This window comes from Sturnus vulgaris, chromosome 2, assembly GCF_052056855.1.
Source record: "Sturnus vulgaris isolate bStuVul1 chromosome 2, bStuVul1.hap1, whole genome shotgun sequence".
NCBI classification, from domain to species: Eukaryota; Metazoa; Chordata; class Aves; order Passeriformes; family Sturnidae; genus Sturnus; species Sturnus vulgaris.
The window spans coordinates 99328740-99344553 of NC_142244.1; the positions used below are offsets into that span (position 1 = coordinate 99328740).

Here is a 15814-nt window from a genome sequence, read left to right on the forward strand (position 1 = left end):
ATGTGACTGATATGCCATTGTCACAAAAACATCATAGTTTAAGTATAGATAATATAGAACTTCAGCAGCCCAAAACCCTTTCTCATTTTTCTTTTCCAGCCATATCAAATGAAGGCTGTCTGTGTAGGAATAGCTGTATGTTGTTATAGCAAAGCCCTCCTGCTGGACTGTTGATTTATGCTGGTTCCTTGAAGAAAGCAAATATCTCAGGAAGGATTTGGTTTTGTGGATAGAATTGTACCAGTAATACTTTCTTTGCAGTATGGTTGTGTTAATTAAGACTCAGATCTCTTTGCACTGCTGATTGACACTGCTGAAGCTTGGGATGTTTCTAGCATGAAACTGAGACAGCAGCACAATTTGCAGATGAGAGATAAGTGAATGTCAGCATTATGAATATTTCCTCTTCATAGGTAGACTGACTTCTGCTCTGTCTTTGCCACATAACCACTGAGGTTTTTATCATTCTGGGTTCCAGATGTGTTGTTGCAGGCTAGTGACAGAGCTGGAAATTTACAGAAGACAGGGACAAAAGGGAGCACCTTACCTGTCACACTGCCTCAAAGCAGTATTGCATAACTGTTCTTGCTGAGCTTAAACATCCTGACCCAGTGGTACCACATCTTTTTGGTGCCCAGTTGCTGCATGCTGTGTTTTAAAAACCACCATGGTTCAGTGTTGTTGTTACCAGTTCAAATTCCTGACCACTGAATTTGGCACAAGAGCTAGTGGCTGTCCCTGGCCTCACCGGTTTATAAAAACCTTCAGTGACGAAGACAGCAAATGCTCCAAATTAAGCCAATTATTCTTCTACCTTTTCCTTTGTAAATCAGTCCTCTCCAACTTTTTTCTTCTCTATTTGTGGAATTCACAAGCTTTTCCTGTAACTTCTTGGAACATGCTGCCTGTCAGCTGTAGAACATGGCTGAGCTTTGTGTAGCATTTCCAAAAGCAGTCTTTGGTACACTGATGGGAATTCAGCATAAGAGCACATCATTCTCATGGTACAGACTTACAACTGAGTTAAGTCATTGCTACATTTTTGGTATCTCTCTGAAACTGGCTGAAATAAATTTGAGTTATTTTCCCTGCGGTGAATTCCTTCATCTTATGTTCTCAGTTAGTTGAAGAAAAGAGGTACTAAATTACCTGCCTTCTCTGTTAAGCATATTCTTCATCTTACACTGAAGTATTTGGCCATGTAACACTGCAGAAATAGCTGACTGTCTTCCATCTTCTGTACTATTAAAAACATGATGGAGACAAATGGAGTTCAGGAGGAAAAGGAAAATTTTACTAGCATAAGAGAAAATTGCTGTGTTCTAAGCAGTGGCTGCAATTTTCTTCTTGTTCTTTAAAATGACTGCTGTTGCAATGTGTAAATAAAATTCAGGTTCAGCTTCTTCAAATGGATAAACTTCTGTGTGAAAACAGTTACAGGCTCCTGGAAGTACAGCAATTCTTTAGTTCTTAACTATTGAATAAATATTATTAAATGTGTAACGCTTTCCCCTATTGGAGTTATTTTAATGTATGTGCCAAATTGCTGCATTAATAAATTATATTTATGTGTATTCAGGTAAGTCGAGATCTCAAATAAACAAATGGTAAGAATAGCATAGAACTGAAATAATTCAGCTGAGAAGAGATTAATAAGGTTGCCATTTTCCCCCTTCATTATTTCTCTGACTCAGATATGGAGTATGAAGCAAGATACCTGTGTACATGATCTTCAGGCTCACAGCAAAGAGATTTACACTATCAAATGGAGCCCTACAGGACCAGGCACCAGCAACCCAAACTCCAACATCATGTTAGCAAGGTAAAAAATGCACCTCTTTTTCTTGCCTGCAAGAAGAATCATCTTTCTGAATGTAACCCTCCTGTCACTTTGCCATCAGTCTTCCTGCAGACAATTCCAATAAAAAGTATGTGTGTATGTAACTCAGGGGGATGGATACCAAGGGAAAGGATTTGTATTTGAAAAAAGGAAGGGAACAAAGAAAGGAAGTTGAATCATGTGGTGTTAAACTTTTCAGCTGCCTTGATAAAATGGTTGTAAATTTGGCATTGCCGTTTCACGTCCAGCATCAGGTTGTTAGGAGTGAAAATCTTGAGGCAGGTGCTCTCAAGATTCAGGCAGCTGGAATGGTTTCTAACTGGGGTCATGTAAGTCACTTGGGCAGTTAGAGAAAATTTTTGTAGCCTTCTTAGCTAATAGAGAAAACTTGGATAGTCTTTGAAATTCCACTTGAAAATCTGTGCAAAATTTTTCTTTGAGCTTAGGAAATACATTTACTTGTGTAGTGCCAGTTGATGGTAGTACTATGGGTGTATCAGATCAGCTCATGGGGTGTGCAGTGTGGAGAGAAGTTGCATTGAAATTGGTTTATTTTACTCCTTAGTCTGGGAGTGGACGTGGAAGAGCTTCACTTTCTTGGAGTTATTTTTAATATTATTTTTAATGCAAATTATTTTTAATATTATTTTTAATGCAAATTATTTCCTTTGCCTTTCTTCAAGCCCACAGTTTGGGATTTCAATGGAATGTAGCAAAAAGCATCACTGAAACAAAGTGAAAAGAGCCATCATTTTAGAGAATTATAAAATGCTAATTCTTTAAACAGGGTGAATCCATTAGGAGTAAGATCTCTCTTGACCCATTTATCCTATTAATCACAATATATATTTGACCTTCCTGAATAACAGGAGGTGGAATCTCAAAAGTGGGAGCTTGGCTTTCTCAGGGCTACATAGAGCACACCTAGATAGGCCCTAAGGGTCTTCATTCAAGAATTCAGTTCTATAGCTGTCATTCTTAAGATAAAAAACCACACAGATTGTGGCACATTTTAACTTTTCTGTTTGCAACGTTATGTCTTGCTTAGCCAAGGGAAAACAAACCTGTGATATTCTCTAATAACATTTACAGTATGACCGTGGAAATTGATTAGCACTCAAATTATTGCATTCTTGTGTTTGAATGCTTCTTGCAGTGCTTCGTTTGATTCCACGGTTCGGCTGTGGGACGTTGACAGAGGAGTCTGCATCCATACGTTAACAAAGCATCAAGAGCCTGTCTACAGTGTAGCTTTTAGTCCTGATGGAAAATATCTAGCCAGCGGGTCCTTTGACAAATGTGTCCATATATGGAATACTCAGGTACTGTTTTGCCTCATGTGAAGCACATCTGGTTTAGATGACATGTTAATAGCAAAAGCTTAAATGGGAAATTTGTGTACCTAGGTCATGCATGACCTGCCTGCCAGGGTGAAGCTGATTGTATTGGCTGGCACAAATCCATGGCAGCTGAGTCACTCAGGTGCAGTGAGGTGACTGCCCAGAACAGTCTGTTCGGTCTGCTTTGTATGCTAAAACAAGTAGCATGCATGAAAATAGGCACATTGTTTTGGGTCATCAGCTTTGTGAAGCTATGGTGCAGATTAGAAATAAGGCATATTTTTATTTAGTTGCATACTGAGTTCAGTATGTGAATCTGACACTCCTGGCTTAGATTTTGTGAAGAAATATAGATACAAAAATGTACAGCCAGGGGACTGGTGATATTCTGGAGAAAAGTGGGACAGCATAGTTCCACAGGTATAATTCTGGATACTGGTGCCTGAATTAGCAACAAACTTTAGGGAAGAACGCATCAACCAAACTCCCCGGGCCTTTACAGTTACAGAGTTGACAAAAACAGATGTCTTGAGAGTCCTACTGTTCCTGGAGAAGCCTGTTGCTCTTAATTAGAAAGACCAGTTTCCATCACGATATGGAGGTGGCCATAGCTGAATGATCTGAATAGCTCCCCCTTTTAACGTAGTGCCACGTGACCGAGAAAAAGAAGGGGAACTTCTGTATCCAATATCTGCATGCTGTTTTGCTTTGTAGAGTGGAACTCTAGTACATAGCTACAGAGGCACCGGGGGCATCTTTGAAGTCTGCTGGAATGCTAGAGGAGACAAAGTGGGAGCAAGCGCATCAGACGGATCGGTAAGGATCACAAACACTGCAAAGGTTGGGTGGAGATTTCTTTCCTGGGGAGCATCCACAAAAAACAGGATGCTGTATTTGCCTCCTGGGGACAGAGCCGAAGGCAGAGGCAGCTCAAGACAAATATGTAGCTCTGTGTAGTGTGGTAAAAATGCTCCTACTTTGAAAGGTTTTGAATACTAGAAGATAGTGTTCCTGTCAGAAATGAAGAATGCTTGTGGAATAGGGGAATACTGCTGAAGATGAGAATGACTTTTAAATATATATTTGACAAGAACAACAGTAGTGTTGTTTTTATCATTATCTGGCAGTTTTAATGAAGGGCAGATTACAGCAGTCAACTCTGTAACAAACAATTATCCTGGGGCTTTCAGAGTTTGATTCCACAGAAGAATATTTCTATTCCCTTGAATAGGAATAGCTAAAGGAGGAAATTTTCAGCATGATACCCAAAGATTTTGTCATGTGGTAAAGGGGAAATATTGCCATGAAGCTACTGATTATTCCTTACTATTTTTTGCTGTTAATGTTACTTTAAAAAACATTCAACTATAGCTTGATCAGCTTGTGCAGGACACAGCTGGTTGGCTGGCATAACTACTTTGGAGCAGTATTTTTCAACTGGTTTTAACAAAAGGAACACCTATGACATGATTCAGTTACTTGAGCTTAGTTGTGCCATATCAGACAGTGCCATACCTGGCTCCCAACAGCTGCTCCAAATGGGCACATGTCCACTGTCATGCCTGCCAAGCCTGCATCTGTTTCAGATATATTTCAGAGGTGGAAGTGGACATGATATTTAGGCAGCTGAATAGAATCCATAATCGTATGGGATGTGCCACCAAAACGTTTGTTTGCAAACCAATGAAAGCCCAGGTAAATGTTAAATGTGTGGGTTTTGCTTGGGCTTTCTGCCATGTCAGTTTGTTCCTTTACTTGTGTGCCTGTAAACCAGTAGTTGAGAGAGGCTGGTTTGAAGCTGGGGAGTGTAACATCCAGCTGGCTGATCCACCTGTGTATAGGGTGCATGAATGGGATTTCCACATCACCTTCACAAATGGTTCTTAACACGGGATATTCTCTCTGCAGGTTTGTGTTCTAGATCTGCGGAAGTAAAAGTGAAATGTTTTATAAGAAATTTCAAATGGACCAGCAGTGAATGTGTGGGGAGAAGCACTCTTCAAAACTATTCTTAACAGCTTCAGAACTGTACAAACTTGAACAAAGTTAGAGTGTACCATGAAACCGACTCTCCCTGGCCACAGGTGACTTGTATTTTGTCCGTAACCTTCATCAAGGAGTAAAAACACAGTCACTTCAGAGGGGGAGGGAATGGTTTCCACCTGGAACATTCAGCCTTGGAAGCATGAAGCCACCAGCTAGGCATTGCACTGTTTGGTTTGCATCTGAGAACTTGCTCTGATGGCTGGGGAAAAAAAAAAGCTGTGCCAAAAAAAATTAATAAAAAGGAAAAAAAAAAGAAAAAAAAAAAAGAAAAATGCTGTGATAAACCAAAAGGGAAAAAAAAATCCTCCTCCATGCGGTGTTGTATTTTTTCCTTCCAATTTGGACACTACAGTTGCTCTCCCAAAGGACGTTCAAAGACCAGTTTGTACTGATGAAATGCTCAACTTTGTAATCACAACACTTTCTATTTTCTAGACTACTTTTTTTGTTCAGTGGTTTTTCTATCAGCTGGAATATTACAGCCTGGAGGATCCCAGGCTTAGGATGAAACTTTTGTTTTCCTTTTATTTCTCCCTTCCACTCCCAACTTTTCCTTCCTTTCTTTTCTCCTCTTTCTTTTTGCCCCCATTTTTTTTTTCTTTTCCCTGTATGCCCATAGTAGATGCAGCCAGGTGGACATGACAATGAAAATTTTTGACAGACTGCTTCTCCTCTCTTCTATATCTTCCTTTTCCTTTCTTTCTCTCCATTTAAAAGAAAAAAAAATCCTCCATGCTTCAGATCTTAGCGTCTCAAGGGCACTTTCAGCAAATTGTGTAATAAGTGCTTTATATAAGAATGCAGTGCTGGGGAAGATTTTTACAGGAGAAAGATGACTTTTAACAGAAAGAACCCAGTGTATTTTTGGAAAAAAATATTTTTTATGTTAAACAGTTTTAAAAGCCTAAAATGGCCACAAAATGTAGACCAGTTGTGTAATTCAAGTAAAAAGAATGACACAGAGTCCAGGGAACATGAAAGGCGCAGTATCCTTTTTCTCTCCTCTCTCAGAAAGTGCTGTAAGAAAAAATGGTGTTTGATACAAGAAATACCAGTCCTTTGCTAAAGTCCTTTTCCAGCAGCCAGCCATTTACATAGTCTCATTCCATTTTTTATGGCTGTTTGATGATGTAAACTTATTCAAAGAGATTCAGAAGGCTGAGACTATAAATATAGCATTTGTTTTCTCTAGTTTATTTTTTGTTTGTTTTCAGTAACCAGGACAAAATGCTTGTGTATCTTCTTTCCTCTAGAGATAGTTAAGATTTTGACAGAATTGTGGCCTTGCTTGAGCAGTGCTGTCTTCCACTATTCATTATTCCAGTCAGTCGGTGGGGTTTTGCCACTGACTTAATGAGACCAGGTGAACTGAAATACGTTGACTGCATCTGTCACTGTTGAAGAATGGACTCTTAACCAAGCTCCTGTCCATCCATGGACCACACACACCAAGAAAAAAGCTCTACCATTGTAGCAGGTGGTGGTGCTGTCACCACGTGTATGCTGCATCCTGCAGGGAAAGCTCTGGGTCTGCATTTGGAGGCTCACTGTCTGCTCAGACAGTGTGGTGCTCAGAAGACAATGAATTCATTGATGACATCGTCTGTAAGTTCTGTCTCAGTGTGTAAACCACAGTAAAGTTGCAGGGGTGAAATGATCAGAACAAGAATGGAGAGTTCCAAAGCACCACCTATCCACGCTGGACAGGATTTCCTTACTGCAGCTGTGACACCTGCACAGATGCCAGCTGAAGACTGCATTACTCTAATTGAGGAAATGACGAGTGCAGGGAAGGACACATAGGCAGAGTTTACTGAAAGTCCTGTAAACTGTTAGGCAGCCTTGGGGTGGTGTCAGACATGACTTAGATCCTCTGAACAGGCTGAGACACACAGGTGTCTTCTCCACAGCCTAGGCTAGGATCTGTAGGAGAGAGTAAATGGGCCACAAACCTCTTAACAGATGTAGAACCTTCCTGCTCAAAATCACTGTAACACGGCATCTTCAAAATCGCTGTAACACAGCTGCTGAAGGTGTGATTTGATCTGAGCAAATCCAGAGCCCTCGGGCTGAACTGGTGGTGTGAGACCTGCTGAGCTCCAGGGCATCGTCTTGAAATTTGAACACCATCTTTGGAGTTTTCTTCTCTGTATGCTTGCATCTATAAGGATTCTTAGTCCTTCTAGTGGAACTAGACACTGCCAGCTTCAGCTGCATTTCTTAAAGATACACCTTTTGAAAGGAGAAAAGAATAGAAAGAAGTAACTGCTCAAAGTGTTAGTCCTGAGATGAAAACAGTTTTGTGGGATTTTGGTTACTAGTAATAGTTAGGCTTGTTTGTAATTTATCTCAAATAATTGGATGCCAGGCAGTATCAAGGATTACTTTTGGTGTTAAATGCTTTTATGTGTTGGTTTTAGTTTTTTGCACCAAGAGCATGGCTATAGATCACCATGTGGCAATTTTGCACTCTCTTCTAATAACCACATGCACCTGCTAATTTAAAGTCACTGCTTTTTTTTAAAAAAAAAAGAGGAATTTCTCAAAGAGTCTTGAACTTGAATACAAAAGCATAATGTGGTTTTATGAAGCACGGTTTGGACAATGATTTGATTGCAGTCATTCCATGTAAACGGTTCAATTCCTACGCCGCTTTTTGGTGGCATTTCTGAGAATAACCAGCAGAAGTTGCTGGTCTGTGGGAGGGCAGCACTGATGGGACTCTAGCCTTGCCTCTGTCCCTTGAGTGACACCTGAATAGACTGGACCTCAGGATTTGAAGAGATGAATTTGCTCAATGCTGCATGACTGGCTGGCTCTGCCATAGCTGTTCCCAGGATAGCTACTGTAGATAACAGAGCAGCGTCCGTGATGCCTGTTCCTTTTTTTCCATTTTTTTAATTTGTCAGCACCACTTTACTTGTCTATATGGAGGTAAGAAGCCAAGAGAAACAAAATTTGAATATCAATTCATTTGCAAAGCTCATGTGTGAGAGAGGCTGCTGCTCCAGAAAGTTTTCTATATGGACCATCAGAATTAAAAGCAGTGTATGTGAGGAGCTAAGAAAATTCACTTTTCTTACCTTCCACAAAATCCTAAATACTAAAAACTCCTGGAAGATGCTGTAGTAAATAGTTTTCAGCCAAAATGAGAGCTGTTAAGGAAGGTAGGAGATGTAGTTGCAAAGTTATCTCAGCCTAAGGACGTGGTTTCTTCAGGACATGGGCAGTGGGGACAAAGAGTCTTTTCCAGGCTGTAGTTCAAGGTGGGTGACCTGCAGCACTGTGCTCATGGGAGCTCTCCCTCCCCTCCAGCAGCAGCAGCACATTCCCCAGCTGGCAGAGCCTCTCCATTACTCCCCTGCAAGAGAACTGCACAAAGCAACAGCCCAGGGGACCTCGTAAGATTTCTTCCTAAAATTTTGTTTATAGTTCTTTGTAACAGAAGAGAAATGGAAAAAACCTAAGTGACCAAACAGGATTGTGAAACCATCCAGAGACTTGCTGGATTTTTATTATTGCTGGCTGTCTGGAATTGGCCTGGAAGTGAAAAAAAAAACCAGTTTCTGAAAAACCACTATACTCTGTGGGTTAGAAGGATACTGAATCTTTTATGTAGAAAACACTGGGTCCCTTATGGGGCAATAAAGGGCCTGACTTACAGGGTTATACACACATTAACCCCATGCTACATCTTAGAAATTTCCTTTTAATTTGTTTAAAAAATAAAAAAATAAAAAAATAGCTAATTTTAGAGCCAAGTGAAGTGCACTTTGTCAAATGTAAGGGTCTGCTTTGTTTTTTGGGTTTCTTTTTCTTTTTCCCTTTTTAATTTTTCCTCCTTTTTTTTCCTCTTACTGCCTTTTTAAAAAATGTGGTTCTTTGTCAATTGCAGAAATGTTCTTTCAGCCACTCACTGAAATTCTGAATTCTGGCTTCTGCAGTTTTTATTGTCTGTGTCAGACTTGCAGCCAGACTTGGTTCTCATTTAAGCATTTCCCAGGTTCTGTTGAAACAACATCAACCCTTATTTTGTTTCTCCCCCACCCACACTTTCTTCAAATTCACTTTGTGTATTGTAGCTCATTTGTTTTAAGGAGAGAATCAACAGATCATATTCAGTGTCTTGAATAAATTGCTATATTTTGATATTAGAGAATTCTGTGCGTGTTGTTCCTTATTCTTTTCTGGCTGCTTTGCATCCTGCACATAAGAGCTGGGGTTGAGTGACTAAAGTTATGATGTGGTGTCACACTGTGGTGTCACAACTTAAGTTGAAATGTGGTGTCACTGGCCTGTGGTGTTTAAAGACCTTGACCATGGGTTCATAGGATTTTGTAATATACAGGGCATGAATGCTTTAGTGTCTAATTTGCTTTACTTTATTGCAGATTACCACAAACACCACACAACTCCCCATTAGCAAGTACCCCTATAATAAAGAAAAAAAATACACACACACACACACATATATATATATAGCTATTACAGAGTATTATCTGCAGCACTGGTATAGCAACAATCAGTGATACAGCAGCAATAAATTCATAGCAACAATCAAATACAGCAGCACCCAACAGTAGTAGCAATTAAGTGTATCTATATAAATTACAGGTTACAACTAAGTTGTTACTGCTGAAGCAAACTTGGCAGTAATACAGCAGCAGATAGGATAGGTTCATTACATGTATAGGTGAGACACCAAACTGTAGATCTCAGAAGGGGCCCAGCCATCCCAGAGACGGGAGGATCAAACAGTCCTTGGGCTGAGTGAGGGAACAGTAGAACAACAGGCAGGATCTCCCTTCAGACACAATCCATGTCATAGTTTGGAGTCAGCAAGGCTTCCAGCAATGGTCTGAGGTCTTGCAGACCTGTGTAGGAAAGGGGCAAGGATGTGCAGTGCAGGAAGAGAGAGAGAAGCTGATTTGGATAGAAAATAATTTCTCTGTCATAGAGAGGGTACAGGACACCACCGCTTCAAGCAGCCAGTGGATGCAGTTAATTTCTGTTTTTCACCTGGGACACCCAACAGATTATGATTTCAATTCTATTTTGGGACTTGTCGTGCTCTTGCAGTTGAAACAGCCAGTGGAAGTTACCAATACATTCTTTCTCAGGATGTTATCCCCTTTTTCCAGACTATTTTTCAGCTTTTCAGGTGATGCTACTATTACAGTTCCTTGCACTTGCACTTTGTGAGGGTATCTCAGGATACCTGTGGTACCTAGCTGCATTTCAGAGATGCTGGCTGTGCTTCTCAAGAATGCTTCTAGTCCCCAGGCTCACAGTTCACAGGCTGGCTGGCAATTTCTCTCCCAGAATTTTGGCAGACTTCTCCCATTGAGTACTTTTTCCCTTTGAATCAGGTCACCTTTATGGCTGCTCACATCACACGTTTACTGTTTGATTTTATTTCCTCCCGTGCTATATTTATTGGAAATTTATACAGCTGTTAAGGGACCAATTTGAGTAAGATTGGGTTGAAGTACATTTTAAATTTCCTTCAGAAAAGTTTCCTGAAAAGGAAATTTCTCCATATAAAATAAATTTTACTCTAGTTCCGAACAAGGTAAATTGTTAATTTTTCTTTAAGCCAGCCAGGCTAAAATTCAACCTTGCTTGAGCAGTTGGAAGTTTCTGAAGAACTTCAGAATATTCCACTTGTGAAGTTGTCACAGTCATCCCCTCTGTCAGGAGCTCCCACTCTCTGCTTAGGGCTCAAGGCACTGACCTGAAGGGATGCAAGGGGAGGTGATTGCTTAGCATTAATAGGCTGAATGTTGTGTAGATTTTGGTTGGGTTTTATTCCACAAAATTATTTCCATGGCGCTTGGGGGGATTCAACATGAAATGGGGTTTTTGCTTTGTGACAATGTAAGAGGCTGAACCATTGACCTGAGCTAAGGCTGATGGCCCAAAGCCTTCAAAAGGAATTAGTGCTCAGAACAAACAGTCCTGTGTGTCACAACATCGAGTTCTGAGGTGTTTAAGGATCCAGGGCATTAATTTAGGATTAATATCTAACATTTGGAAAGACAGAGGGGCTAGAAAAGCTGGTGTGCTAATGATGAGCACCTCAACATATTACATACTCAAAAAAAGAGAATGCAATGCTCTTCCATGACATTTGTGTCAGTTCATGTTCTGACATTTGCACAGCACTAATGTCTTGTAACAGCTTCTCAAAATAAAAAAATATGAGAGCTAAGGAGACAGCTAGAGTGGGGCTGGAGTTTCAGGGGTAGTGCTATTTAAAAGTTCTCACTTTACCTGCCTCTTAAATAAATGCTATGTGATGGTCCTATTTTTAGTCATGTAATTTTCAGGCATGTTTTCAGACAATGTATGACTGTCAAACTAAAATTGTAGTTTAGTTTTTCTGCATTTATCCTATATATATTTACTCAGCCTGAAAATTATGTGGCAACTAACACTGAAAGCATCGAGCACTTCTAAACACTTGCTTCTCACTTCTGTCAGTGTGCAGTACAATTAAGGGTACTTGTAGAGTTATTCTGGGAAGATGTAATATTGCAGCATCTCACTCAAAACAACTCCTTTCCCTGCCATCATTCTGTGTATCATTTCCGGCCATGGGTGAGATCAGCACTGACCATTAAGAGCACATGTAATTTCATATTGAAGCTCTGTGGTATAAAAAGTCATTTTTAAAGCTTTGAAGTCTTTTAAGTGAAGAAATTACTCACTTGGCAAGGAATTTATCATCATTGCTGACTCCTTTCCCAATAGGAAGGAAGATCTTTTGTTTCCTTAGAGATAGGGTTTTTTTCCATTTCCTTTTGGACATATTCAAAAACCAAAAGAATACAAAACCTAATAGCTGCAGGAAAGCAGCTATATCCTCTTTATGGCTGCAAGGTCTAACATCTTTTTCCTTCCAAGAAAAAGCCTTGACTTCACCATGTAATTCATTAGTCATTATTTCAATACAAGAGATCAAAAAAAGATTCTGCTCATCACTTTCCTATCCTTCCCATTAAATACTGGGACAAAGTTGACATCCTCATCCTTCAGTAGAGTAATTCATCACAGTCAAATGCACAAAAGACAAAAATGGATTTGGTTGCAAAGCACTGCCATTCTGCAGTTCCAAAACTGAGAATTACCTCTCCAGGTTTCTGAAAATCCGTGGTGTCAAGTGAGCATCACATCCCTACATGCTGTGTTGCAGTTCCTGAAAAATTCTGAATATTTTCTTGAAGGGAAAGACAGAAATGTCAGACTCTTAGGAGGACTTTTGAGACACCCTGCAATCCTTACAGCCATTATGTCCTGCCAGCTGGACTGAAAAAGTCGTGGAGTGCCTGCAGAGAGTACTGTCAGTGAGGGCACTACGGGGAGATGCCTGAGGGTAAAAAGGTAACTGCAGAAGTTACAGGGAAAATACAGCTGCCACTCCCTGGATGGAGCACGGTGAGCATGTCTGACCTCCCCCACACAACACAATCTAAGGGGGGGCTAAACAGAGGATGGAGCAGAGTAGATACCACAGGCAGGATTTGTCCCAACCTTTGCAGGGGAGGGAACTTGGTGGTGCTTCCTAGCTGAAAAGCTGCATAGTACCTGAAAAACAAGGGAGATAAAGGAAGCCCTTGAATTAGCAACCATGGCAAAATGCCTCTCCTTGGATTGGCACGTCCCCATCCCAAGGTTATCTCAGGTACTTTGCTGACACACCCACCCCCGAGGTACGACCACCCTTCAGTGAGTAAGGTGTGTGGCTGAAGTCACTCAATCTCCACCCAAATGTAAATAAATAGTATAAAATTAAGTTAAGAATGGGAAGAAGTCAGGGAAGTCTCCAGAATAACTTCTGGGCTCAGCTGATGGGGTGAACCTGTCTTCTCCCCCACAGGGGATGCCTGTTCAGCAAGATCTGTATTCCATGTGCATGGAATGATTTTCTTGAGTTAGGACTGGATTTTGTTAGGACTGGAGCTTGTCGCTGTGTTGTTTTGAATATTATGTTGCTTAGAATATGGTTTTTTTCAGTCAGACACCATCCCCAGCAATCCTTGAACCCTGACCTGTCAGAGCTTCATTAATAAAAAGTGTTATTCTGTAGCCTGTTAATGTGAGTCCTTCAAGGGCGTTGACAGAGTAATAAACATAAAGGGTTTCAGAAAATCTCCCCTTTTCACATGACAAACAACCTAGACTGCCAAGATAGAGATCTGATGGGAAAAGCCCTCAGCATGGTGTTTCCTGCCTTGAAGCCCTGGACAGTGGCTGCTTGTCAGCTTCTTTCCCAGAGGCTGGTTTGGGGAGAATCATGAGAAATTCGTGCGCAATGAGATGACCATGTCTAATCATTCAGCCACTCACCTTCCTCCACAGAGGATGACAAAGGCAGAGAACTTGTGCTTCAGTCAGTTCACACAAACGTCCTTTTTTTTAAATATCCCCATTAAAGGTCCAGGTCTCATGACTTGATCAAAGAATACATATCAAAGTGATTTTTAAAAATGTAACATTTCTAATCCACAACATTTGGAATGGCATCCTGACTTAGGTCTGCTTCAGTACAGAGCCTTTGATGAAGACTGTAGCAAAAGCTATAAAAATCTTTTCACATACAAGCAATGTAAGTTTTTAAGATAAAATCCTAGATCTCCTATATAGAGTGGTAAAAGTTGTGTTGGTAATTTATAATTTTTTTAAAGTGCTCTGGACTCTGTAGCAGAATCTGCAAAAGATTAATAAATTGAGATATATTTCTCCAGATGCAAATTTGGAAATGGAAGGTGTTGGTATGGGAAAAACCAGCACTTCTCATCACTGTAGAAGTTACACCAGCACCCTGGAGACTGGATGAGCAATAGATTAACTACACACATCCCTGAAGATCCCTTACCAATGAAAACCCAATATTCCTATCTGTACAAAATAGCAATTTCTGCCTGGTTTTTGGTTTCAGCAGTGACAACCAGCAGGTGGGGAGAGAGGGACTAGTCTGTGGACAGCTCTAAGCTGAGAACTTGTCCCACAGCTTTTATCACCAAACCTTACAAAACTTTTTAATTTAAAAACAACCACCAACAGCCTGATCTATTTTTTGAGCCAAGTCTATTCTAGTAGGAACCAAGCAGCAGCACCTCTAGCAGAAAAGAAGAAATTTAATTTTATGCCATATTTCCACCTGAACCACAAAAGCGTTGGTGCTCATTCCTCCTTTGGTGGAATGATAAGCTGATCAGCTCCCAAAATGAAATTAATTTGAGAGAATGAAAACCATCTTGCTTTCTCCTGTACTATTTTGGCCTAATGCATTAATATTTTATTTCTCTGTGCTATACCCTCCATGCTATGGGCTGGAAAAGATACTATTACCCAGCAAGTGCTGTGTATCTGGATTTTTTTCTGAAATGGAAGGTGTCATGTTTGGACTTGCCTGTCTCACACAAATATTATACAGTGGCCTCTTGGAGGCCCATGTATTAGATTATTGCTTTAGTTGGTTAAAATAAAACCAACCAAACACCCCAACTGTCATTGGAAAATAGCCCTGAAAAAAATTAGAGAAGGCAAAGCACTGGAAATTTTATGAGAAAATGTTGCTGAAATTTCGTATGGTGTTTTTGAAGGATATTTGTGAGCAGTGAACTGAATATTAAAAAAAAATTTTAATGAAAATTTAAGTTTTCTTAAACAGAACATTTGTTCATCACTTCATGTAGTATCTTCTGGGGTGCTTGTTTTTTAATAAAATGCAATAACATTTGGAGAACAAAAAACAAAAAATTTCTAAAACAAACCAAATTAATTTATTGTTTATGCATTAGCAGAAACTATTTTCTATTAATCTAAAACCAAGGGAGTACTTATATGTGTGTGTTGTGATGTGTGTGCACACTGACATCTGAGTTTTTGTGTAATTGTACCTGAATATTTATCAGTTGCTTTCACAAGTGTCTATAAAAGCAAGGCAAGAGGCCATCTCACAATTTCATAAGTATGATTAGAATCTCATCTGGAATAAAGTGAATCTATTAAGTGATGATCTACAGTATGGTATCTTCATAAAATAAATGAAGACAGTACACATCATTTTTGTCTCCCAGTAATGTACCAAAAAACCTGATATTTGAGGGTGTTGCCATCAAACAAACAAACACTTTTTTTTTTTTAGGTTTTATAGACCCAAAGCTAACGGGCTGGTGCTCAGGCAGCTCTGCTGACAAGAGCTGATGCCAGGGGCAGGCAGCACCCAGAGCATCTTTCACAGCCCCACTGGAGCCCTGAGCACAGGGCTGCAGCTCCCTGGGCTTCCCCTATGAAAATACTGCCAAACTGGAGTGAGGGGTATCCCACCATCCCACCACCAAGGCTTTTTTTTTTTTTTTTTGCTTGCATTTCTCCCTTCTTTTGGCCCAGTGAAGAATGAATTCTGTGAGACAGTGGAGGGGCAGCAGCTCAGGCACAAGCAGCAGCTCCCACTGCCCCATTCCCTGTGAGATGATGAAGACCTCTGGAAGAGAGGAGCAATTCTCCTTGTGGAGCCTTGTGGCTGCCTCTGTCTTCAGCTCACCCATTCATGTCTTTCACAGGTTTCCAGTTACTCAAC

General features: G+C 40.3%; 1 protein-coding gene across 3 annotated transcripts in view; it reads left to right on the plus strand.

Moving 5' to 3' along the window:
* Positions 1 to 5570, plus strand: part of TBL1X (transducin beta like 1 X-linked) — a 187247-nt gene extending 181677 nt beyond the window's left edge. For all 3 annotated transcript variants that reach the window (XM_014882426.2, XM_088160184.1, XM_088160185.1), the window contains 4 exons: positions 1695 to 1822; positions 2997 to 3162; positions 3895 to 3996; positions 5089 to 5570. In XM_014882426.2, coding sequence (XP_014737912.1) covers positions 1695 to 1822; positions 2997 to 3162; positions 3895 to 3996; positions 5089 to 5115 — 423 coding nt within the window. In that variant the 3' untranslated portion in view covers positions 5116 to 5570. The remainder of the gene's footprint in view (positions 1 to 1694; positions 1823 to 2996; positions 3163 to 3894; positions 3997 to 5088) is intronic.
* Positions 5571 to 15814: the final 10244 nt, after the last annotated feature.